We start from the raw sequence: 26,727 nt of genomic DNA, 5'->3' as shown, positions 1-26,727 counted from the left end.
CTCTCTCACGCAAACCAGAGTATTTGGAGGGGGAGGGAGCACCTGAAGAGAGACATATCATCCCAGAGGACCACTGGGTGTGTGGGGCGGCGTTGGTGGGGCAAAGGGAACTGGTAGAGGAGACGCAGAATGATGAATACGCCCAGAATAAGCTCCAAGGTCTAAGGAGGGAGGGAGAAAACTCCGGAGGTTTTGAAGAAAGAAACGGGGCATTGTATTACAAAGGGGCACTATATATACCCGAAGGGGAATTGAGAGGGAGAGTACTCAAACAGATGCACGACAGCCCTACAGCAGGGCATTTTGGGCAACACAAAACCATGTGGTTGGTTACCAGGGAATTTTGGTGGCCCAGAGTGAGGGAAGATGTAAGGGAGTATGTAAGAGGGTGTGACCAATGCCAGCGAGCCAAGGGAGAAAGGCGGGCACCGGCGGGGTTGTTGGAACCGTTGCCCACACCAGAGAGGCCATGGGAGGCGGTATCGATAGATTTTATGACTGATCTGCCGAAATCCAAGGGGAAAACCGCCATACTGGTAGTAGTAGACCTGTTAACTAAGATGGGCCACTTTGTAGCTTGCTCACATGCAGTCACGGCGGAAGAGACAGCTAAATTGTTTGTAGAACATATTTTTAGACTGCATGGCGCCCCCTTGAGGGTGGTCTCAGACCAGGGCAAACAATTCACGTCCAGGTTCTGGAGGAAGCTCATGAGCTTACTGCACGTGGAGGTCAATTTTTCGACTGCCCGGCACCCAGAAACCAACGGGCAGGCGGAAAGAGCAAACGGTATCCTCCAACAATATCTGAGGTGTTATGTCAATGACAGAGAGAACGATTGGGTGGAAAAGTTGGCGCTGGCGGAATTTGCCTACAATAATGCGGAGAATGTGTCCACCGGGATGAGCCCCTTTTTGGCTAATTATGGGTGCCACCCCAGGGCATTTCCAGGGGGAGGAGGGGAGAGATGGAGCGTCCCAGCCGCAGAACTTTTTGTAGAAGAAATGGAAGCGATCCATCGTCAACTCCAACTCAACTTAGAAAGGGCCAAAGAACAATATAAGAAGCAGGCAGACAAGAACAGAAGGGAAGGTGAAACCATAAGGGTGGGGGATCAGGTGTGGCTGTCCACCCAAGGACTGCCGTTCAAGGGGGGTTGCAAGAAATTAAGACCCAAAAGATTGGGACCATTTGAGGTCATTCAACAGGTTAACCCCGTAGCTTTCAGACTCCGGTTACCGAACCACATGAAACTGCATCCAGTGTTCCACAGGTCATTACTGTCACCGTATGGGGGGGGGGGAAGAAGGGGTTTTCCCACAGGGACCTGTCTTAGAAGAGAGGGAAAGCAGCAACCATGTGGCGGAAATCCTCGACTCCAGGTGGAAGGGTAATCAGGTGGAGTATTTGGTAGCGTGGGAAGGGGAACCGGAGTCAGAAAACACCTGGGTGATGGCAGAGGAAGTCAATGACGAGGTCTTGCTCGAAGCGTTCCATCAAAGGTTCCCCAGGAAACCTCAGTCAGTAGCGAGGTTCCGGAGAGAGTACTTTGGCACCACCGACAAGGAGGAGGAATTGGAAGGATTCACGGGGTCAGAGTGGGAAGAAGGAATAGATTCCGAGGAGGATGAGTACTTAGAAACCCAAAACAGCAACCGGTGGAGGAAAATGTTCGAGACTTCGGAAGATGAGGGAAGTTCTTTCAGGGGTTTTGCTCCCTCGCCTCCAGCAGAGGAAGGGAGGGGAGGGGGTGGAGGGGGCCCTGGAGGGGAGGTGGATGTCAGGGAACTGTCATCGGAAGAACAGGTGGTGGAGGGGCTCCCAGAGGTTGAGAGAGACTTATCAGCGGAGGAGGGAACCAGCAGGGGGCAAGAAAGAGCTCCAAGGGAAGGCGAGTCAGAAGATTGGCTCAGAGACAATTCCAGCGAGAACAGCGAGGAGGTTTCAGGACCTCCATTAGGGACACCCACTCCTCGCCGGAAATTGTCACGTAGAGAGTCCAGAAGACGTGTTTCCGTTAAGGAGCTGTTATGCTGGAAGAAATTCCGTAAATGCCCACTGTCGGATTCTGCCAGCGACTGACGGAGCCATGCTTATGGCGCTCCGTTACAGACAGTGGTTTGTGGACTTAGCCAAACACTGAGGGATTAGGAACTTTACGCACAAGCAGCTCAACATCCCATCACACCTGTCTTTGTGCTTTGTCCATATTTGTTGAAACTACTCCATTCATATCTCCCATCAAAATTAAGTTGTAATCCATATGGTCCATCAAAATTTCATGCAACTTCATAAAAAATTCAGCTTTCCCTTCATTTGGTGCATAGATTCCCACTATCAAGTACTTCTCTCCTTGAGATTGAATTTCAATTGCCAAATATCTTCCTTGATCATCTTTAAAAATTTGTTTCGGTTGCAACTTTTCTTTTGCATAGATCACCACTCCTCTCTTTTTTACTCTGTCTGAAGATATAAATTCCTGTCCCAATCTTTTGTTTATTAATAATTTTCTATGTGCTCTTGTCACATGAGTCTCTTGTAGACAAATCAAGTCCAATTGGTCTTTCTTTAAGGCGTGAAATCTATTTTTTCTCTTTCTGGGAATGTTCAAACCGTTACAATTCCAGGTTAGAAGTTGCAGAGCCATGATGGGATTATTTACTCCTTCCTCCTACAGCTCCCTGTTTTTGTTCCTCGTCTGTCGGTGGTACCGTGTCCGTGTCCAGTGACGGATGCCCTTGTCCTGGAAATGTCTCTTTCTGTAGGTCTTCTTCGTGTTCTCCCAGGAACTTGTCTTTATCACTCACAGTCTTTATTCTTCTCTTCTTCCCCTTGTATTTAAAAGACAAGCCTTGGGGAAACTCCCACCTGAATGGTATGTAGTTCCTTTTCAGCAATATCACCAGGTCCTTATAGTGTCCTCTTGCGTCCAAAATACTCTTAGGAATGTCTTTGAAGATCTCAATATGAAAATCTTCGATTCGAAGGGTTGTTTGGTAATGCAGGTTCAATATTTTATCTCGCTCCTCCTTTGATCTTAGAGTTATAAGATTTAGATTTAGAAGTTTAAAAGCTCCGCTCTCCAGGTCTGAGCTTAGAAACGTCTTTGCTTTGATCTGTGTACAAAAACGGAAGGTGGACTTCCTGTTTACACCTTCCCGCTTCAGTGTCAAATTGATCCCTTTTTTTCCCCTTTAGTCCCAATTTCTTAAGCTTCACCTACTCACGGGTAGTTGTTTAGCAGCCGAATTGTCACAGGAAAAAGGTCAGCGCTCTCCGGCAACAGCTGTGTGGCTTCGCCCCACGGAAGTAGCAATCGACTCTCAGCACCGCGCCTCCCGTTACGCTCCGGGACCCCTTACGGGGTTCCTTTGCCAATTCGGGGGGCGCTAAAGGTGCCCGCCGAGTCCCACGCTCACAGGCTTCTCCTGTCTGTGATTTTTGGAAGGGTCTCCGCTTCGCCATAGCGGACAGACCCACTTTCCGCAGAGCTTCTCCCTCCCGGTTAGAAGGAGACCGCCATTGCCGTTGGTGCCGCCTCCGGAAGCAGCCTTCTGTGTTTCCATGCTGGCCGTGAAGGAATGGGCATTCCCGACTCTGAAAACAGCACAGAAATACAGCCTGTCTAGTAAAGGGGTAAAAAGAGCAAGCGAAACAGCCTCTGTAAAACAGTAGCATCTGAAGCTGCTAACCACATACTGATAAACATATCATAAAAGGAGACATGAAAAACAAATGGCCACTGGGTACTACTAACAGTGGGACATGGGTGGCGCTGTGGGTTAAACCACAGAGCCTAGGACTTGCAGATCAGAAGGTCGGCGGTTTGAATCCCCACGACGGGGTGAGCTCCCGTTGCTCGGTCCCTGCTCCTGCCAACCTAGCAGTTCGAAAGCACGTCCAAGTGCAAGTAGATCAATAGGTACCACTCTGGTGGGAAGGTAAACGGTGTTTCCGTGTGCTGCTCTGGTTCGTCAGAAGTGGCTTAGTCCTGCTGGCCACATGACCCAGAAGCTGCACGGCAGCTCCCTCGGCCAGTAAAGCGAGATGAGCGCCGCGACCCCAGAGTCGGCCCTCTAGATGTTGTTGGATTCCATCACCCCTGACCGTCGGCCATGCTGGCTGAGGCAGAAGGCCATTGGATCTGGCAATATCTGGGAGCCCACAAGATTCCCAGCCTCCGCCCTACACAAACAACCAGGCACTCAGCTGTGAGGCACGCTTCTTACCGGAGGGAGGGTCACTCCAGAGGCAGCTGTGGCATGAGGGTGCTGGATCATGCCTTTGTGGGCACATCTGAGGATTAAAGAGGACCTCGTAGGAAGCGTGCTTGGAGATCTTCCTTACCACGTGGCTCTCTGGCAAAAACACAACAGTACTAACGGCCATATGGAACCACACCTCAAAGCTGGATCAGACTTCCCAGATCCTGTAGCCTACATCAGGAGGAAGACTGGGGCAGAGGGGCCTAGAGTGGGAGTCAGAGCTGCTCTTAGGGCTGCATGTCTGAAGCATGGGCAGAAATCTTTGGGTGTGAGGTTGCATGGGGCTGTCTCTTTGTGTTTTGGTGATGCCAAGCCGCCAGCCAGCCAGAGGCAGACAACCAACTGGCTTCAGGGGCAAGCTCCTTTGCAAAGCCAGTCTGACTTCACCAAATGCAATGGCAGAGTGACCATTCGGCCCATGTTCTGCTTCGCTGTGAAATTGCGTGTGTTCCTCAACCCAGAGAACCTCTTTTTCAACGTCAAGCTGGTCTAAGGAAGAAAAGCATAAGAGTTAGTCTTGAATCCCCCCACACATGTGCTGGGAGATGCCTGCACACCGCACACGTAAAGCACATCTCCTCCCACCCACACCCCAAAGGTCCTGGGAACAATGGTTTGTTAAGGGTGCTGGGAATTGTAGCACTGTGAAAGGAAAACTAAGGTTCTTAGGATTCTTTGGAGGGGGTGGAATGTTGAATACACAGCGGCCACATGGACACACACACACACACCCCAGCATAGCTTCAACTTTTAGCACAAAAAGTCTTCAGCCAGATGTCATGCAACCCTTCGGCAGGGGCAACTTATCATTTTATTGATTTTCCATAACAATTAAAAAGGTGGCCAATCTTGCAAAGGAGTGTTGCCATTTAAACTGCTGGTGTGACGTAGGAACCCGAACAAAGAGAAGGAACCAACTACCCAGAGTCTGCTTCCGATTGCCCTTGTTCTCCACCTCCCTCTATCCTAATCAGCCGCAAACAAGAGTTCAGATTTGAAAGCCTTGTTATCACCTCATTCCCTTCAATTAGCCAGCTGCTCTGGCAGATGACATCAGTTCCTTCCCGCTCCCAATATTCCTGCTCCTAACCTGGTTAGCCATAGCCCGGAAGCTGAATCTCAGGAGAACGCCTTTGGGCTGGGAAGGGCTCATCTTTTCTGGGCCTCTTCTCCCCCTCGGGAAGGGGTGCTTGGCTCCTGGCCTGTGAAATGTGCTCAAAATGTAAAGAAGCCTTCTTTCCAGGGAGCCAAGGAAGAAGGGTGGAATTTGAAATACCTCCAAACCTTCCCATGTCAGAGATGCAGGAGTTGCGTCACCTCCAACTTCCTCAGGGATGAAGCAGCTACGAAAAACGAAACATCCCACCTGGGCACGGTTTCTGAGAGAGCAACAGCAGAAGACCCAGACTCTGGCAAGATGAGCATTTGCCCAGTGGATTCTGGCCGGTCCATGAGGGCAGACAGGGGATGGCTGCGGTGGCTGCCAGCCCCTTCCCACTCCATCTCAGATACAGAACGCATTTGCTCTGCCACTCCTTGGCTCGGGCGCCACCTACTGTTGGCTTCCTTGCCTTCCACCCTCCCAGTCCCAATGAGCACCATCCACCCCTGGTCCAGAGGCGCAGAGCAGTAGTTAGGTGATCTTGCGCCCCGGCAGAACCGTCCAGATTGCGCCCCCTAGCCACGGACAAGTTAGCTCTTCTTTCCTCCGCTCCTCCAACCCGCCCCCCTCCATACATTCAATTCACCCTGGAAGTACAAGTATCGAAAAGTAAAATGTTAGAGGTTCCCCCCCCCCACCCCATAGCAATATAATTGGATTCAGCTAGCTGGTCAGTCTACTTTCGGTTTCACTCCTGGCTCCTTGTTAAATTAATACTGCATCAGAAACCTCCCAAGCAGATATCCAAAGTTCTTTGGCATTTCGCCAGTTGTTAATGAGATGTCTCTTCTAGTCCAGGGGAGTCTTTTGATCTTCTTCCAGAAAACCAAGAGTCGAAAGCCTTGATTTCCCCTTTTTTTCTTTTTTCCAGTCATTTCCACACAGTTAGTCATTATTAGAGTTATTAAAACCTTATTATATCAACAAATGCAAAATTTTTAGTCTCCCTTGCTTTCCTGCTGACCTTCAGCTTAAAGACAAACTGCTCTGGAGTGAGAAAAACCCATCACACTCGAAAAGCCCAGCTGGAGGGACCTGGAAGTGTGTGGGGAAGAGCAATTTTGTAGTGGGTTTGTTGCACAGGAGCACCAAGTTCACTAACTGGCTGATTCAGATTGAATCCCATTCAAAAAGAGTGCAATGGTGTGTGTTTCAGCCAGCCATCCGGCTGCTGCAACTATTCCCTGGGTGCCACCACACTGTCCTGTCTGTGTGTTTGGAAGGGAATGGGAGCTATGCTCCCCCCGGAGACACTCCACTCCTTCTTGCTTAGCTGTGCGGCTCAACATTTGAGGCAACCTTCACAGTTCTGGGATGCCGAGGAAGCGAACCAATAGTCACGTTCATCTGTACTGGCTCAGTATGACCTATTCTGACAGATGCTGCCTTTCATAGTCACGCCCAAGAGCCTTTCCGCTCCAGAGATCTGGGGCTGAACCCGGGATCTGCACGCCAAGGCTGGAGTAAGAAAGAGCCCTTGCCAGCTGGCCACGTTGGGCGCCTGCCTGGAGAGTGGAAGCCGAGGGTTGGAGGGACATCGTGCTGCTCCTGGCAACCCCCACCCAACCCGACGTCCTCCTCCGCCTGAATCCCGCTTCCCTCGGGACGCACTTCCCATCCTGGAGCGGCTGGGGTGGGAGGCTAAGCTGGCCCAAGGACTGGCCCAAGGTAGCTCAGCCAAGTTGCCAAGGCCAGCATTTAAGACCGCGCACCCTTTCCCCTCAGATGAGAAAGCCGGGATGAGTCATGCTAGCAGCCTGTGGCCTTGATGGGCTTTGTGGCAGCCCAGCCCAGCTGCTATAGTCCACCTCTGAACCGAGGAAGCGCAACTGGAGAGACAGAGCCCAGCACTTTTCTCACGGGACAGAAGCGCACGACTTCCCCCTCCCACTTGCCGCCCGCCCCAGTCTTTCTCCGGCGGCTCAGTTTAGTGCGCCAAGCGGCTCATCCCAGGTGGGAATTCGGGTGGCGCTGCTTGCAGAAGGAGAAGCGGCTGGCGCTAGCGGACACTCCCATTGTTCTTCTCAGGTAGGACTTCCGGGATCCAGACGAACGTTTTACCAAAAAGTATGGCTCGACTACTGATTTCCCATTTAAAGGAAGGCAAAACGACCTAAGTTTGGAGGACAGGTGAAAAAACCCACGAATTACATTTAAAGTTCTGCGAGATGCAAAGGAAAGCTTGTGTTTTAAACTTGTATTTGACAGCTTGTTGCTTGGTGCGGTTAACGGAATGGGGATATTGAGAAAGAAGAGACTTGGAATTAGAAGGTTAGGATTTAAGGTAAGGTTACCAGATTTTTTTTCAAAGAATCCGGGGACATTTTTTTTTCCAAAAGAGAAACAAATGTTATTTTTTAAAAATCATTTTTTTAAAAAATAACAAGTAATATCTTCTCTTCTGGGTCTCCTCTGTCGCGTGGCCTTCCTCTGGGCCCCAGCCTGATCTCTTGGAGTGCTATCTGCCCTGGAGTAGGCTCGGGTCGGGCCTTGGCTCGGCCCCGTGTCCTTGCCCTCCTGGTGCTCTCCTACCTTTCTTCCTCAGCGGCCGCAAGGTCGGGGCTCCCCTCTTTTTTCTCCTTCCTCTTTCTCTCTCTTCCTTCTCCTTCTCCCTGGGTTGGCTCCGGGGTTTTTACTGGCCCTGGAGCGACGCTGGGCAGTCGGCCACATGGCCGGGCGCTCTCGCTCCCGCCTCAATTTGGGTCCGGGGGGTGTGTGTCAGCGGTTCCCCCAGTTGACGCGCTGGGCATCCCTGGTTCCCCCTCGGCAGTGGCAGCGGCAGCGGTAGTCTCAGCAGCCCGGAGCCAGCCTGGTAGTGCACTTGGCTCTGGCTGGCTTCAGGAGCTGCTCATTGCCGTGGCACCCGCCATTTTGCCTAGTCATAAGTCCCCATATGATGTGTCTTGTGCCGTTGAACCAATCACGCAACATTCCTTCCCTACTAATAAATCTACAAATCTACAATCTGTTGGGGACAGATTTGTAAATCCAGGGACTGTCCCCGGGAGACGGGGACATCTGGCAATCATTCCGTAATAGGTCTTCTCTTGCCTTTGCCAGTATGTCAGCTTTCTCCGCCTCCTTAAAGAGGGCGTTCAGAAGCACTTGTACGTCTGGCCATATGGGATTGTGAGTGGAGAAGGTGGCGCAGTCTGGATGAGTCCCTCTGTCTTGCTCTTTGATCACTGTGACCGAGCACCATTTGGGGCCGATCAGGATCTATGGGGAAGGGGATCCACCCAGAAGTTGTGGAGGGAATGGGAAGAGAAGCTTGGTCAAGAGACTGGCTCATGTCAGAAGGAGGCCTGACTGCATCCTTGGCGAAGCCCAGGGCAGGGCAGGAAGGCAGCATTGCCCAGCGGGAAGGCATTCGGAGGCAAATCATCAGCAAGGAGCAGAAAATCCCCTCCCCTTCCCTCAAGAAGACTGAAGAATCTCTAGTCGGCCTTCAGGTGAGTTCAGCATCCCAGGTCTCTGGGGTGTTCCTGTCCATTACAAAGCTGACTCGAGGCTCCGTCAACTGAGCCCCTACACTCCTTGCGTACATGAAAGGGGCGCAGAAAGGATGGGAGGCAGCCTTTTCCTGGAGCCGTCTTACCTGCAGCATTTCACTCGCTGGCTGCTGACCCTTTTCCTCCATCACCTGGATGATCCTCTCTCTCTCTCTTTTTTTAAATAATTTTTATTAACTGGCCAATCACATCAAATTAAATCACATCACATAATTACAAAGCCAAATTTTTAAATTTTGTTGGGGGAACCCATACTTCAAGATCCAAAGGGGGATTCAAATCATCTTCTTATTACTGCGTTAATGTCCAAATCAGTCCCATTCCACATCATATCTTGTTCATATAATTTCTATTTTTCCTTTACGATCTCTTCTGTTAGTCTCCTTAAGCCGATAAGCAAAATAATAATCCTGTGTGGATTTCCCGTTCCTCCACTAAGTCCAGATGGTTTCCATATATCTCCTTCGTAGATAGCATCGCTCTTTCCATCATGAATTTGGCATTTGTCGCTCTTAAGTCCCACCGAGGAGTTGATTCATGATATGTAAACAACTCTACTTCTCTCTTTCTCCTCCCAGACCCAAGAGCTCCAACAATGCCTCCCAAAATGGCGACGGCATTTTTAACTGCGTCATTCCAAAACTCTTAGCTTTCCAGCTTCATCTTGAAACATTGCTTTGGTTCGAAAGTTTATCTCCACACAGCCTTAAATCCACAGCTTAAGTCCTTAGTTTCTGACTCATTAGGGGAGGGGATTCTTGTTAAATCACATAAGAAAAAGGAAGGCAGGTTTCCCCCCCTCCCCCCTCAGTCATTTGTCATACCGTATCTTGACGTATCTTCTCATATTTTATTCTTGTCTTGTTATCAGAGATCTCTTCTGTCAGCAGTCTTTACTCCCCTTTTTTCTTGAAGCATGTGCAATTTATCTCGTCCAAATTGTTTCTTTTGAAGATGCTTGCAACTAGCGGCGCGAATCAGGGACGGCATCCAGGAGTGCCGGAATCCCACAGGAGGGCTTTGTGCCTAGTGCCCCCACCCCCACAAATTCGGGGGTGGTATAGGGCACAGCAGGCAAGGGCCGTCCCCCCCACAATCCTGGGGGGGTTAAGGAGGCTAATTACCCCCATCATAGCCTCCAAATTACCTCGTGTGGGTCGGAGAGATGTTATTGTCAGCCATCTTCTGATGCGCCACCTAGTGGCCCCCACCTGGATGATCCTCTCAAGAGAGGAGAGTTTCCTGCAGAGTCTGGCCAGCTGCTCATCCCTTCTCCCTGCAATCTCCTTCTCCACCTCTTCCACATGATTCAGCAGACGCTTTTCTTCTTCTTCTTCTTCTTCTTCTTCTTCTTCTTCTTCTTCTTCCTCTTCCTCTTCCTCTTCCTCTTCCTCTTCCTCTTCCTCCTCCTCCTCCTCCTCCTCCTCCTCCTCCTCCTCCTCCTCCTGGAACTGGCGCAGGTGTCTCAACTTCTCCACAGTCTCCTCTCCGGTTCTGAGCAGGTCTGAGTGAGGAAGATGGTCAGCCTTCAAAACATCGGCAAGAGAATTAGGATTTGAATTGAACTGTTTCCACCCTCTCAGCTCACAAGTCCTCAGGGTTCTCCTTGACTGCTTTTCTGCCCGGGAGGACTCCCCTGAGTGAGTGCCTGAGGGCCCTGCTCTTGCCACTTACCACCTGGCCTGGGGCGGGGCCTGAAGCCTCATAAGGACTGCGTGCTGCTTGCTGCCTGCTGCCCAGGATGACTCCCCTGAGTGAGTGCCTGAGGGCCCTGCTCTTGCCGCTTACCACCTACCTGGCCCAGGGTGGGGCCTGAAGCCTCACAAGGACTGCTTGCTGCCGCTGCCCAGGAGGACTCCCCTGAGTGAGTGCCTGAGGGCCCTGCTCTTGCCACTTACCACCTGGCCCAGGGCGGGGCCTGACAGGCCTCACTAGGACAGTTGTTACTGCCGGAGGGGCACAGAGTGTTTTTAAATGTTTTTTTTAAAAAAATTCTTTTGGATTTTTTGTATGTGGGGGGTGGGGGTGGGATGGATGTTTGGTTGGGCTTGGGGAATTATTTTTTATTTTGATGTTTTTGTAATTTTTACATTTTTTTGTTTGTATTGTTTTATTGGTTTTATTTGTTTGTTTAAGGTGTTATTTTGTTGTTAGGGGTAGGGGTCAGGGCTGCCGGGGAGTGGGCCCCAGCCCACAAAATGGCTGGGGCATGTCCCGCAGGGGGGGATGCACTGGGGCAACCGATCTCAGTGATCACGGGTAGGAGGAGGAGTTACGCTAAGACTAGACCATGTCATTACAGAGGGGGCAGGTTTAGTCGTTGTCTGAGGACTATTCCTGCCTCCGGGTCTGGTCCTGACCGGATGGATACTAGAATCAGCAAGGGATACCCACATGACCTGAAGGTGCTGCTGTGCAATGCCAGGTCAATGATTCAGAAGACCACTGCCATCCATGACTTGATCATGGATGGAGGATTTGACCTGGCATGTGTGACAGAGACTTGGTTGGATGAAGCAGATGGGCCTGTCCTTGCCACTGCTTGTCCACCAGGTTTCTCTTACGCACAGCAACCCAGGTCATGTGGGTGGGGAGGGGGGGTTGCAGTGATTTTTAGGAAGTCATTAGTTTGCACCAGGCGTCCTATTGGGAAGACCCAGTTTTCCGAGTGCATGTTCTGGAAGTTGGGCTATAGGGGCAGTACAGGATTCCTTTTGGTGTACCGACCTCCCCGCTGCACCAAGGATTCCCTGCCCGAGCTGCTTCAGGTCGTGGCGGATGTTCTCCTGGAGACACCTAGCTTGGTCGTCCTAGGGGATTTTAACATCCATGCCGACACAACCTTACAAGGGGCCGCTCGGGACTTCGTGGAAAGCATGGCCTCCATGGGGCTGTCCCTGAATAAGTCTGGCCCAACCCATAGCCGCGGACATGCCTTGGACCTGGTGTTTACCTCTATGGATGTTGGTGATCTGACACTAAGTAAAAGCGAAACGAAAGAAGTGCCATGGTCAGATCACTTCCTGGTGCAACTGGACTTCTCTGCGACCCATCCCCTCTGCAGGGAGGTGGGACCAATTCGGATGGTCCACCCCCGCCACTTAATGGATCCAAATGGTTTCTAGAGAGTGGTAGGGGATGCTTTATCCCATGTTGATGGCCTTTCAGCTGATTCCCTGGTGGCCCGCTGGAATGTGGAGTTAACCAGGGCTATTGACTGTTTGGCTCCGAAGCGCCCTCTCCGATTGCATGGAGCCCGGACAGCCCCGTGGTTTTCCACGGATCTGAGGGCAATGAAACAATCGTTGAGACGGCTAGAGCGCCGGTGGCGGATAACTCATTCCGAATCTGACCGGACACAGGTTAGAGCTCAACGTCGAGCCTACCAAGTGGCGATAGCGACGGCGAAGAAGAATATCTTCGCCGCCTCTACTGCATCTGCAGAAAACAGCAGCAGGAGACTTTTTCAGGTGGTTCAGAATTTAGCGGAACCACCTGCAACATCGGGGCCCAGTACGGGCCACATGTTCTCCTGCAATGATTTTGCAAAGTTTTTTGCAGATAAAATCGCTCAGATTCGGGAAGAAGTAGACTCCACCATGGGAGCAGGGCCGGGGCGGGAGAGTGCTAGAGTTCTGTCTAGTCAAGTTGAGTGGGATCAATTCCAATCTGTTACCTCCTAGGATGTGGACAGGCTGCTTGGACGAGTGAAACCAACCACCTGTCTCCTGGATCCTTGCCCATCCTGGCTTATAAAAGCTAGCCGGGAAGGACTGGGCGATGGGCTTCGTGGGGTGGTGAATGCTGCCCTCCGTGAGGGAGCCTTCCCAGACCCGCTGAAAGAGGCGGTTATTAAACCGCTTCTTAAAAAACCATCTTTAGATGCGGCCACGATGGCCAACTAGCGCCCAGTCTCAAATCTTCCATTCTTGGGCAAGGTGATTGAGCGAGCGGTTGCCGAACAACTCCAGGCACGCCTGGAAGAAGCGGACCATTTGGATCCCTTCCAGTCGGGATTCAGGCCTCATCATGGGACTGAAACTGCCTTGGTCGCACTGGTTGATGATCTCCGGCGGGCTAGGGACAAAGGTGAGAGCTGTTTCCTAGTTCTGCTGGATCTCCCAGCGGCGTTTGATACCATCGACCATAACATCCTTCTGGACCGTCTTCAGGGTCTGGGAGCTGGAGGCACTGTCATACAGTGGTTCCGCTCCTTCCTCCTGGGCCGTGTTCAGAAAGTGGTGGTGGGGGATGAGTGTTCAGACCCCTGGGCTCTCACTTGTGGGGTGCCTCAGGGTTCTGTCCTCTCCCCCATGCTTTTCAACATTTACATGCAGCCGCTGGGAGAGATCATCAGGAGGTTTGGGCTGGGTGTTCATCAGTATGCGGATGATACCCAGCTCTACCTCTCTTTTAAATCAGAACCAGTGAGGGCGGTGAAGGTCCTGTGTGAGTGTCTGGAAGCGGTTGGAGGATGGATGGCGGCTAACAGATTGAGGTTGAATCCTGACAAGACAGAAGTACTGTTTTTGGGGGGACAGGAGGCGGGCAGGTGTGGAGGATTCCCTGGTCCTGAATGGGGCAACTGTGCCCCTGAAGGACCAGGTGCGCAGCCTGGGAGTCATTTTGGACTCACAGCTGTCCATGGAGACACAGGTCAAATCTGTGTCCAGGGCAGCTGTTTACCAGCTCCATCTGGTACGTAGGCTGAGACCCTATCTGCCTGCGGACTGTCTCGCCAGAGTGGTGCATGCTCTGGTTATCTCCCGCTTGGACTACTGCAATGCACTCTACGTGGGGCTACCTTTGAAGGTGACTCGGAAACTACAACTAATCCAGAATGTGGCAGCTAGACTGGTGACTGGGGGCGGCCGCCGAGACCATATAACACCGGTCTTGAAAGACCTACATTGGCTCCCAGTACGTTTCCGAGCACAATTCAAAGTGTTGGTGCTGACCTTTAAAGCCCTAAACGGCCTCGGTCCAGTATACCTGAAGGAGCGTCTCCACCCCCATCATTCTGCCCGGACGCTGAGGTCCAGCGCCGAGGGCCTTCTGGCGGTTCCCTCATTGCGAGAAGCAAAGCTACAGGGAACCAGGCAGAGGGCCTTCTCGGTAGTGGCGCCCGCCCTGTGGAACGCCCTTCCAGCAGATGTCAAAGCGATAAACAACTACCTGACATTCAGAAGACATCTTAAGGCAGCCCTGTTCAGGGAAGTTTTTAACGTGTGATATTTTACTGTATTTTTGGTTTCTATGGAAGCCGCCCAGAGTGGCTGGGGAGGCCCAGCCAGATGGGCGGGGTATAAAGAATATATTATTATTATTATTATTATTATTATTATTATTATTATTATTATTATTATTATTTTCACATAATGAACAACAATGGGAAATAAACTCCATTTAGCTGCATTCAAAGGAGAACTTACCTAATTCGCATTTCTTGGAAAAATATGGAGACCAAAACAGCAATCTTTTGAAATTCACACCTCTGAATTTCTCAAGGTTGACCCAGCCAGGTAATGTTCACAAAAAATGAATTTATGAGGGTAAAGCACGTATCAAAATCTTTATACGAGAAGGTAGCCACCCTAGCATTTGATTCATTTTCAGAATAATAAATAAATAACAAACTGATATGGAGAAAGATGAAATGGGGAGAAGTTGAAATGGGCAGATTTCCCCCTCCCTCCTCAGTCCGGACTTGCTTCTTGAAGTGCTTGTTCCCTCACTAGTAACAAGAGGGACACTTCCAAGGAGGTCTTTGCTTTCCTTGTCCAGGTCTGCTTGATAGGCCAGAATTTCCCCTCTCGCTTTCCTCCGAATCTCCAGGCGGCGACAAAGAGAGGAGATGAATATTCTACTGGCTTCTTGGGTCCAGTGGCCTTGCTATAATAGGAAAGTAATTGACTGGAGGAAAGAAAAGTACAGAGGTTTTCAACCTTTTGGGGTCCACGGCTCCCTGGACCAACTCCCTTCTTTCTGCGGCACCCCTGTGGGGCTCAGGAGACCAGTTAGGTCCCCCCTTGCTTGCCTCCCCTCCCCCTTTCTTGAACAGCCTCCCTTGCGGAGTGCTCTCTCAGCCTCCTCTCCCCTCTCCTTAGGAGTCCTCCTCTTGGTCTCTGAGCTGCCCCCGCTGCCCCCCAGGGGCCTGGGACTTGCCTGTCCATTCCCAACAGCAAGGGCCCCTCGCCAGTTGGCTTGCTTCCTCTGAGGCCGCCTCAGCTCCTGGCAGCCCACACCCCCTGGCCAGCCCCAGAGGCACCATTCTCTGGGGGAGAACAGCTGGGCAAGCCTTGGGGAGGCAGAGATGGCATCCGAGGAGGGAGGGAAGGAAAGAGGGACAGAGGCCAGTGTCTCCCGCGGCACCCCGACCATCATTCAAGGCACCCCAGCTGCCACAGCACACTGCTTGAAAACCACTGCAGAACTGGGATGGGAAAGGTTTCTAGTCCAACTAACTGGTCTGGAGAAGAGGAAAGGCAGCCATGCTTGCTCCTTTGTCTTCTCCGAGGAGACTTCCAGCCTGACTTCTCATCTTGAGGCCCCAGCGAGAAGTGGGAAGAGGAGGAGGAGGAAGCATTCCCAGAAGAAGTGTGCTCCCCACCAGTAGGTGCTTCCACCCCCCACTCCTAAATCTGCTTCCAACAGATACTGGGGGGGGGGCATCCTGCACCATCTGGTCAATTCCTGGTGTTAGGAGAATTAGAAGGTCTAAGATATAAACACATACATAAATACCGTAAGTAGTTCTCATCACAAAAGAATATGCAGGTAAACCCATGAACAGACAGGTAAACCCATCAACAGGTTTCCTGCCAGACAGGAGTCTGTTCTAGGCTGCCCCTTCTGTGATGTATGTATGATGTATGGAGGGGTGGTCTTGGGCTCCAGGGTGGGCAATTTCAAATGTCTATAGAAGGACTTGGTTTGGGGTCTCTTCCTCCCTCCTGCGTGGGGGGGGGTGAGACCCTGTTGCAACAGGTAATAAAGATCTGGCTTACTAGCTGCTTTGCTTCTCAGTATTCTCTGGTTGGCCTCTGTTATTTTCTCCTACCGATAGAGAAGCTACCAAAGGACTCTATGTGGGCTCTGAGGTACCCCAGAAGGGAAAAGGAGCCGTTTTTTCCTTATAACACTGGCCACCAGTCCCCACCCCCTTGCAGCTGACCCCTTGCTGCTATCTGCTTTGCAGGGTATTGAGGAGGCATCCTGCTAGCCAAAGGAGACATGGACTTAGTTGTTGTAATGGTTATAGGGGTTGCTCGTGTGTAAGTTGCCGCCACTCCTGGCTAGGTTACCTGGTTGAACCCTTTCTGTCTGGACAGCCCTTCACTTCGTGGCTGTTTCAGTCGCTGGCAGAATCCGTCAGTGGGCGTTTCTTGAACTTCTTCCAGCAAAGAAGTTCTTTGACGCCAAGTCTCCTCCTACTCTCCCTGCGCGGAAGTCTTCTGCGCAGGGAGGGTGTGGGCAGCGGAGCACCCGTGCTCTCCCCGCTGGTCTCCAGTGAAGAGTCCTGGAGCCTCCTCTCCGATTCCCCCATCTGCCCCCCTTCTCCACTGGTGTTACGCAGATTTCCTTCCCCAGCAGATGGGCTGCCTCTCTGCCTGCTGGGACCCTCTCCGGCATCCCTCTGGAGCCTTCCCTCCGCCTCTGGCTCCGATGGCAGTTCCCTGACATCCACCTCCCCCCCAGGACCCCCTCCACCCCCGGCCCGACTCCTCTGAGGATTCAAAACCCGCTTCCCACCCGCTCCGATCTCTTCCCGCGGGGTGGGCCTCCCAGTCTGATTCTTCTCCCTCTGACACCTCCCCTCCTTCCTCTTCGGAGGCAGGAAAACCCACAAAGTCCTCTTCGTCGTCTGTGGTTCCAAATTCTTCCTCCCAGAATCTCGCTAGTGGTTTTGGTTTATCTGGGAACAGGCTGTGGAACTCTTCCACCAGATACCCGTCATTGATTGCCTCAGCGGGAACCCACGTGTTTTCTGACCTTGGTTCTCCCTCCCAAGCTACCAAGTACTCCACCTGGCGCCCTCGCCACCTTGAATCGAGTATTTCCATGGCTTGGTTGTGGTGTTCCCTCTCCTCTACCCGCGGGTGGGTGGTGACTCCTCCCTCCCGCCCTGGAAATTCCCGCCCCTCCCTGTACGGTGAGAGTAGGGACCTATGGAACACCGGATGTATCTTCATGCTGTCAGGCAACTTGAGCTTGAATGCCACGGGGTTCACCTGCTGTGTTACCTCAAAAGGTCCCAGCCGCCTCGGCTGCAACTTCTTGCACCCCCCCTTAAGGGGTAACCCTTGGGTTGACAACCACACTCGGTCTCCCACCCGTATGGCCTCCCCCTCCCGACGGTGCTTGTCTGCCTGCCTCTTGTAAACTTCCTTGGCCCGCTCCAAGTTCATCTTGAGTTGCTGGTGCAAGGCTTCCATTTCTTCCACAAACTGCTCTGCCGCAGGTACACTCCATCCTTCCTCCCCCCTCCCCGGGAAGGCCCTGGGGTGACACCCATAATTGGCCATGAACGGGCTCATTCCCGTGGACACATGTTCAGCGTTATTGTATGCAAATTCAGCCAACGCTAGTTTCTCTACCCAATCGTTCTATCTCTCGCTGACATAGCAGCGTAGGTATTGCTGGAGTATACTGTTCGCTCTTTCTGCTTGCCCGTTGGTTTCCGGGTGTCTCGCCATCGAGAAGCCCACCTCGACCTGCAGCAAGCTCATGAGCTTCCTCCAGAACCGGGAAGTAAATTGTTTCCCGCTGTCAGGGACTCAGGAGCAGGAGCACTGGGGACAGAGGAAATGGAGAGCGAAGGGGAAGAATCCGAAGGCAGCGTAGGGGAGTATGACAGTGGCCCGAGAGATTCCATGAGCTTCTCCAGCGAATCAGAAGATTCCCAGAAGGGGGCGCCGACGGTCAGGGCAAGGGGGGTCCCAGGGGGGACGCACCAGAAACAAGGAGACAGAGGGGAACCCCAAAGCAGCAGTGGGGGATTGGGACCAGTTTCCCCACCAGAGCGTAGTGGGGGGGAAGAGTCACATGTGTCAGGGCCAGCGTCTCCTCCAGCGGGGAGAGAGAGTGAGTCAGGGCTGACCACGCCTGCAACGGAGGGGAGGTCAGTTGCAGCTAGCCCCCCCAGAGGGGGAAGCAGTGACAGCAGCAGCAGTGAAACGGTCAGGAGAAAAGTTACCGGCTGGGCGCGCGCGCCGAGTTCAAATGTACAGGCGCGGGGAACAGCAGGAGACCCGGATGGGGAACCAGCTCCTAAAGCCCGCCGGAGGGAGGGGGAAGGCTCAGGGGACTCAGCGTCAGAAGAGGCTTGAAAGGGCGAGATCCCAACGGCCAGGCGGAATCAGAGGCGGAAGGAACTGAGGAAGAGGTGGAGTAAGGCTAGAATCTTAAATTGGTGTCAGGGGGGAGGAGACTCAGACGGAGCATCGGCGGTCTAACAGTTGAGACGTAGAGCTGCGCGCTGCGGCTCTGGAAGTGAAACTGAACTTCAATAAAGACTTTGTACCTAACAACGAAGCAGCGTTGGTCCTTTGTGAGCTGGGACCTTGGGCAGCTCTGACACCCGCGATCTGAGATGACCCTTGAGGGAGCTCCATACAGCCTGAAGATGTGATCCACAAACAACCTGGCTGTTTCCTCTGCCGTCACCACATGTGAGCAAGCTATGAAATGGCACATTTTCGTCAGTAGATCGACTACTACCATGACTGCTGTCTTCCCCCTTGACTTGGGCAAATCTGTCATAAAATCGATGGACACCACCTCCCAGGGTCTTCCCGGCGTGGGTAAGGGTTCCAGTAACCCTGCGGGGGCCGCCCTCTCTCCCTTTGCCCTCTGGCAGCGGTCGCACCCCCGTACATATTCCCATACATCTTCCCTCACCCTTGGCCACCAGAACTGCCTGGTGACAAGCAGCATGGTTTTGTGCTGTCCAAAGTGCCCCGCTGTTGGGTTGTTGTGGAGTTGTTTGAGTACCTTCCCCCTCAAGGTCTCCCCCGGTACGTACAGCGCCCCCTTATAGTACAGTAGCACTTCGTTTTCCTCAAACCCTCCATGGTTTCCCCTTCCGTCCCGGAGTTCCCTGATTTTAGTTTGAGCGAACCCGTCGTTTCTAGTAAGCCCGACCAGTTCTCGTTTCCCAACCAACGCTCCCCCACACACCCATCGGTTCTCGGGGAACACGTGTCGGATCTCCGGCGGTCCCTCTCCTTCCATGTACTCCGGCTTCCGGGAGAGAGCATCTGCTCCTACGTTTTCCTCTCCCGGCACGTATCGGATCTCGAAGGAAAACTTGGAGAACTCCTGTGCTCATCGAATCTGTCTCTGGTTGAGTACTCGCGCAGTCCTCCAGTATTCCAAGTTCTTGTGATCCGTACAAACCTGGATCTTGTGCTGCGCCCCTATTAACAGATGTCTCAATCGGCGAAACGCTGCATAGATCGCAAGCAGTTCACGGTCATACACCGTGTAGTTTTGCTCCGACTTGCTCAGCTTCCTCGAGAAAAAGGCACACGGCCTCCAGCCCTGCTGGGCCCCTGGCTGCAATAGTACCGCTCCGATGGCTCGGTCTGACGCGTCGGTCTCCAGCCTCATGGGCTTCTGCAGATCAACGTGCAGGAGCTGCTCTTCCGAAGCGAACGCCTTCTTCAGTCTTTCAAAGGATTGCTGAGCACTTTCTGTCCAGGCGAACTTCTTTTTGCTACTGAGACAATCTGTGATGGGCGCTGTCAAGTGGGCGAAGTTCTTGATGAACTTCCTGTAGAAGTTGCTGAACCCTAGGAACCTCTGCACATCCTTCCGGGTTTTGGGGGCCTTCCATTCCAGCACCGCCTGTACTTTGCTTGGGTCCATAGCTAGGCCCTTGTCTGACAACTTGTACCCCAGAAACTCGACCTCTCTGGCATGAAATTGGCATTTTTCCAGCTTGACCCACAACTGGTGCTTCTGCAGTCTCTTTAGCACTTCCCTGACGTCTCTGACATGTTGCTTCTCATTGTCTGAATAGATTAAGACGTCGTCCAAAAAGGCTACGCAGTTCTTGTACAGCAGGGACCCCAACACGTGGTGCATGAAAGCTTGAAAGCAGGCGGAGCCCGACTGTAATCCAAATGGCATAACTAAGTACTCAAAGGCCCCCAGGGGGGTGAACATGGTGGTTTTCCATTCGTCCCCCTCCCTCATCCTAATCAAATTGTACGCTCCCCTGAGGTCCAGCTTGGTAAAAATTTTCCCCTGCCTCACCCGTGTTAAAATGTCGTCAATCCTGGGCATTGGGAAGGTCACGGGTTCTGACACCAGGTTGACGCCCCGGTAGTCCACAACGAGCCTGGGCTGATTAGTATCCTTTTTGTCCACAAAGAACACCGGACTGCCCCCCACCGCCTTTGATTCTCTTATGAACCCTCTCTTCAGGTTCTTGCCAATAAATTGCCGCAACTCCTGCATCTCCCGGTCAGACATGGCATACAGCTTACCCACCGGCAGCTGAGCCCCTGGGAGTAAGTTGATTTGGCAGTCAAAGGGCCTATGGGGGGGGTAGTCTATCCGCCTCCTTCTCGCTGAAGACTTCCTTCAGGTCAGCATATTGTGGTGGCACCTCCCCTTTTGGCTCCACAGCCAGCCCAGCCACCCTGGCCACTGTCATCCTTGGGTTCTCCCCCCCCCCCAGACAGTGTTCCAAGCAGTAAGCTGACCCAAAGGTGACTGACCGCTGATGCCATGACACTACTGGATCATGCAGTGCCAGCCAGCTCATCCCCAGTATTATTGGGGGTCCTGCCAGTGTGGCTACATGAAAGGCAATGGTCTCCATGTGCCTGGAAACCCTCATTCGCATTGGTGGGGTCTGGTGTGTCACTTCCCCTCCCAGAAGTTCCCTGCCATTGATGGTGGTCACTTGCAAGGGAAAATCCAGGGGCAGCAGGTGGAGTTGGTGCTCTAGAGCGAAGTCCCTGCTGAAGAAATTGCAGGAGCTGCCTGAATCCAGCGGCCCCTCCACCTTGACTGGGTGCCCATTCGGGAGTTCTAGCACCACTTCTATGGCTATAGCTGCCCTGGGAGGGTCAGGCTGGGGCACTTCTATTGGTTGCTGGCCTGGCTGCTGGCCCCGCTGGTTGGCAGCTAGGCGTTGCCGTTTCCCTGCGCCTGCCCTTCTCCCCCCTTCTCCTCACAGCCAGCAGCTCCCACTATCCCTTGCCAGGCCTTTCTTTGAGGGCAGACCCTGGCAAAATGTCCTGGCCGTTGGCAGAGGAAACACTTCTTGGTGGTTTTCCAATCCTTTCCCTCCCTCTTGCGACCTTCACTGGAGTTTGAAACCTCGCGCGCGTGCCATCTATTTCCATTGGCTCAGCCGCCTGGGAAAGCTGTCTCGGTATTTCAGGAATGCGGTAGTCATGGCAACGTTCCCCTCTCACTTCGCGTTTCTCCTGAGCCCGCGCTTCCTGCCGCACTCCAATCGCAAGCACAGCCTTGGTCAGCTGATCCATCGACTGCGGGCGGGGCGCGCGGGACAGCTCGTCCTTCACAGTTGGGGACAACCCCTCCTCAAACAACATTTGAATGGGTTCAGAGTCCAGATCCCACCCGAGCCGGTGGATCAACATCACAAAGCGCGACCAGTAGTCTCTAACTGATTGGCTCCCCTGCTTGCACCCCATCAATTCCCGTCGAGTCACACTTTGCTCCACTTCACTGGAATACATCGCATCCATTGCTTGGAAAAATTACCTAAGGTCCTTCAAGGCAGCAGTTTGCGTCGCCATTAGGGGCCTGATCCATTCCCGTGCCCCATCCTCTAGATGCCCCACAATATAGGCCACCCTTTCCCCATCATCAGAAAAGTCATTATGCTGCAGTTCCAAAGCGTACTCTATTTCCGTTCGGAACGCGTTGTAGTCCTGGGGCTTCCGCCCAAACTTGTGTACCACCCCCGTTACCTTCCTTGCGATGGGGGTGGGTCTGACCTGTGCATCCTGAGTCCGTCTTTTGTCCAGCCGCGCTGTCAGGAGAGCCACATGCTGTTCCAAATCTCGGTTCCTCTCTACCAGATTTTGCACTCCAGCTGCTTGCTCCGTCCCTCCGGCTTCTCTGGTTTGGCTCATTATGCTGCCTCCCTGTAGCTGCGCACAAGCAACGTCGGGGACTGACGGATTGCTGTAATGGTTATAGGGGTTGCTTGTGCGTAAGTTGCCGCCACTCCTGGCTAGGTTACCTGGTTGAACCCTTTCTGTCTGGACAGCCCTTCACTTTGTGGCTGTTTCAGTCGCTGGCAGAATTCGTCAGTGGGCGTTTCTTGAACTTCTTCCAGCAAAGAAGTTCTTTGACGCCAAGTCTCCTCCTACTCTCCCTGCGTGGAAGTCTTCTGTGCAGGGAGGGTGTGGGCAGCGGAGCACCCGTGCTCTCTCCGCTGGTCTCCAGTGAAGAGTCCTGGAGCCTCCTCTCCGATTCCCCCATCTGCCCCCCTTCTCCACTGGTGTTACGCTGATTTCCTTCCCCAGCAGATGGGCTGCCTCTCTGCCTGCTGGGACCCTCTCCGGCATCCCTCTGGAGCCTTCCCTCCGCCTCTGGCTCCGATGGCAGTCCCCTGACAGTTGTGTATGTGCAATTCACATTTGTAGTGTTCTAAATATGTACAAAGCAACCTTGCTGGGGGATGTGGATGAGGTTAACCCTTTCTCTCCCTGCCATGGTCCCATGAAGCTGCTGTATTTCAAAGGGAAGATCCCTTGGCCCCCCTGGCAGAGAGAAAGACTTTGACTCCCTCCTCCCAGCCATCCCAGCAGCCCTCAGGCTTCCCCTTGGCTGCTTCTAAGGTAATAAACAACCACCAATTAATACCATGCCTACTCTGGATCTGAGAATTAAGAAGATAACCTGCCAAGAAGAATACACAGCTATTTCTCCCCCTCAAGGTACCTTGTATTCCTCGACAGCCTCTTCCAGAGGAATCACCTCGTGGTGTTGGTGCTTCTTGGATCTGCCCCAAACCACACAGATGGGGGCTTCATCCTCCTTGCAAAAGAGTTTCAGGGGCTCCTGGTGCTTCTCACAGACTCCTCCTTTCCCTCTGGAAGACTGAGAGTCTTGGCTACTTCGACAAAGGTAGCCAATTGCCGATTGCGGATGAGGCTCCTTCTCTGGACTCCAACTCGGCCTTGAGGACAGGAAGCCAGCCTCCTTTTTGCCCCGCTGCACTGGATCAGGCCGGACCGGCAAAAGTTGTGCCCACACTCTGGGATGGTCCCTGTGTCGTAAGAGAGTCAGGGTCAGAGAGGGGAATGAAGGAGAAGGACCCTACCAATATCAAATAGATCATATTCTGCCTTCACACCCTACAAGAAGGTCAATGGTGCCTTGGGGAATGGATCCTTTTTCGCTGTATCGTATTGTATCCTTTTTGCTGTATCTTTCTCATTGACTTTAAGAATGGATCTGAATGTATTTTTCCTCAAAATGCTGTACTTTTCTAAATGTATCCAAATGTATCCGAATGGGTTTTTGTATTTCCCCCCAAACTCATCGCCTAGAGAATGTTCCTTAAATGTAACAATCACTTGTTCCAAATGTATTTGATACAAATGTATTCGAGTGTATACTTTTATGGGGAAACGTAGCTAGGAAAATGTGGCGAGATATATATATCTTGCTTATAGTGCCTTTGAACGGTCAACGTTCCACCCTCTATCCTTTCACGAGCTGCCAAAAACACTCTCCACACCACACTGCCATCTACTGGGTCTACAAATAATACCATGAATACACACAAATACAAGCTCTAGAATAACTTAGTTTTATTTTCCCATAAGTATGCAAACATAAGACTATCACACCCGAATTGATAGCTATGCAGAACAGGATTTCCCTCCCTCCCTCCATCGGATAGCTGCCTGCGCGGCTGTCTTTGAGGGGGGTGGAGGGAGGAACGGGCGGGATCGACATCGGATAGCTGCCTGCCTGCCTGCCTGCCTGCCTGAACATGCCGTGCACCCGGGGGGCGCTGCAACCGGCGCCCATTGGGAAGGAACAAGACAGGAAAAGGAAGGAAATGGGAGAGGTATTTTTAAGGCCCCACTTTTCACATGGTGTCCTGTTGTGTGGTCAGAAAGTACTCTTTATTGTTTGATTTGGGTTAATGTCAGAATAAAAGCGAGTTCCTTCAAAATAACACATTCCTTTTTATCTTACCAATTTCTCATATTGTAAGAAGCGGAAGAAGAAACCATAGAGAGCATTCATATTTTCCTTCTGATCAATGAAGTCAAACGTTACAATTATCCATTTTAGAATGAGCACCTATAGGGAGAAGACAGATCTCAGTAAGCCAAAGCAAGGCCAAGACAACAAACCCTTTCTGGAATATGGTCAGCGTGTACAACATCTAGCTGAATCATCACCAGGATAACTAAGTCAGACTGGGGGAAATATCATTCTTCAGAACCAAGACATCATTACCATGCTTTCCAAGTTACCTGAAAGTCACTAGAACACTTGCGAGCACAGAGCCAAGACACAGCTGAAAGAAGAGAATCCTCTGTTATTACGGAAATGGGAATCAGAGTCTTCATTAGCCTAGTGCTTATCACTGTGCCTGCAAGACATTGAAAGACACTGCTTAACATTCTGAACATCTTCACTCTTGATAATTTCTCACAAGCTCGAAGCAGCCCCGGTTCTTGTTAAGGGAGAAGGCAGGGCAATGCAGCTCCGTTGACATACTTTGCTGCCGAGGGGAAAGAGAAGCCCAAACATGTTTTCTTTACCAAGCTTGGCACTGAGTGCGATGTTCAGCAAGTTATGAATTTCTTCTGGTGCCAAGCCTCTCTCTTGCGCAATCTTTTCCACAGTCTCCAAAGGACTCTGCAAAGCTCCCTGCTTCCGTGAGGCACTATCTTGAATTAGAAAAAAGGCAAAGTGTGATTCAAATCCATTCAAAAAACTGTCCTCATGCATGATGGCCTGTCCAATGGCTTGCTTTACCATCAATTGGCAAGGGAGCCCCATTGAGATGCCATGGCATTTGGAAAACTCTGGAATGCTGAACTTGCCTTTTGCTTTCTTGCTCCTTCGTTCAGTGGGTAGGTAGGTGTAGGTAGGGGCAAGTCGAAAGCTTCCTTGAAATTCCTCAGCCCCAAAGACTTCCGGTCAGCGCCAGCGATTAATGGCGGATTTTCCCCCGAGCTCCGGGGGAAGTCTGCTCAGCGGGTTCGGGTCCTGCCGCTACGGCGAAGCAGGGACCCCTAAAAATCACAGGCGCGGAAGCCTGTGAACGAGGAGACCCGGCGGGCACCTTTTGCGCCCCCCCAAAACCGCAAAGGAGCCTTTTTAAAGGCTTCGGAGCGGCAGCGGGTGAGCGGCGCGGTGCTGAGGGTCGTCTACCCAGCCTGTTGAGTGAAGCCGCATCGCCATGATCGGAGAGCGCTGATTTCTTCCCAAGAATTTGGACTTAAAAGCAACTACTCGTGAGTAGGATTAACGGACTTAAATTGAAATTAAATTAACAAGAATTTTGGCACTAGCACGGGAAAGGTACAAAAAGGAAGTCTGCCTTCCCGTTGTGTAGACAATCTAAAGCAAAGTGACTGTAAGCTGTAACTTAAGAGTGAATATTTTCTTGAAATTAGTAATCTATCGTTTGGAAGAGCATTTCTCCCCACCGTTTGGCAGGAGCGAAGGGGGGTGGAAATTGAACTTTTTATGCCTGTAAGAAAGGAACGAATTTAAAAAGAACATCCGCTGCCTTGATCTCTGGAGTCGGACTGCCTTGACAGGGAAACTGAATGGTGGACTGTCAGCACATTGGGATTGTTTGTAGCAGTAACTCTGTGTAAAGATACAGTGTCTTTGGATGGACTTTTACATAAAATAGCATTGAAGATAAATTGGAAACTGTGGCTAATTGGAGAAAAGGGGTTTTTTAAAGAGACATTGGTTATAAAATTTCAAAGTGAAGTTGGAACTTTTCCCCCTAGTGGAGACTTTGTTGCAACAATAACAACTAAGCCACTAGAAGTGAGAGCCAGTGGAAATTTCCTTTCTAAAACAAAAGTACAAGTTTAGGACGTGACCTTGGCTCTGAATGAGAGTGTTATGGATAAAGAAAAGGGGAAATTTGAAGAAAGAAGCTTAAGATCTGGTAGACAATACAAGACTGATATTTCCCACCAGCGGAGAGCTTCAACATCCGGAGGCACGGGTGCAGCTGCTGCCTCTCAAACAAAAGTAAGAGCTATGTCAACAGAAGATGCTCTGGCACAGGCACTTGGCAAAATTAATGTATCTTTGGAATACTTAACGAAGCAGGGAACAGAGACAAGTAAACAAGTTGCGGAAACTAATAAACAAGTGGCTGAGGTCTCAGCAAAAATTGACCTGAACACGAAAAGTATCGATGAATTGGGAAGGAAGGTAAATTCTAATACAGAGACTATTGTAAGACTTTTGGAGGACTCGGCTACAACTCGAAAGATTGCTGAGGAAGCAAAGGAAATTGCCGCTGCTACCCAGGAGAGGATACCACCGGTCATTAAGAAATTGGAGGATCATGATCTGACTTTGTCTATGATCGAATTGCAAAGAAAAGAGAGAAACTTAAGGATCAGATCAGTTCCGGAAAGTGAGAGAGATAACTTGGCGGACTTCCTGACAAAAGAATTTCTGGACTTTTGGCAACAGGGCCTAGAGAAGGATGAATTCAAGATAGTGAGTGCATTTAGGCTTGGTACAAGACAAAGGAAGAATAAGGCAAGAGACTGCTTGATAACATTAAGATCAA

General features: G+C 51.6%; 1 protein-coding gene across 1 annotated transcript in view; it reads right to left on the bottom strand.

The window, feature by feature from the left end:
- The window catches only part of LOC310753820 (inositol polyphosphate 5-phosphatase OCRL-like), a gene marked incomplete at both ends in the record, with an annotated part of 72,719 nt that extends 47,358 nt beyond the window's left edge, over nt 1-25,361 (bottom strand). Inside the window, one exon of the mRNA XM_083595161.1 lies at nt 25,332-25,361. Within this exon, the coding sequence (XP_083451287.1) occupies nt 25,332-25,361 (30 nt within the window). The remainder of the gene's footprint in view (nt 1-25,331) is intronic.
- Nucleotides 25,362-26,727: the final 1,366 nt, after the last annotated feature.

The sequence above is a fragment of the Podarcis filfolensis genome (genome assembly GCF_964270895.1).
Source record: "Podarcis filfolensis genome assembly, chromosome: W".
In the NCBI taxonomy this organism is placed as follows: Eukaryota; Metazoa; Chordata; class Lepidosauria; order Squamata; family Lacertidae; genus Podarcis; species Podarcis filfolensis.
Note: the sequence above shows the minus strand (reverse complement) of the source record. Positions and strands in the feature narration are given on the sequence as shown.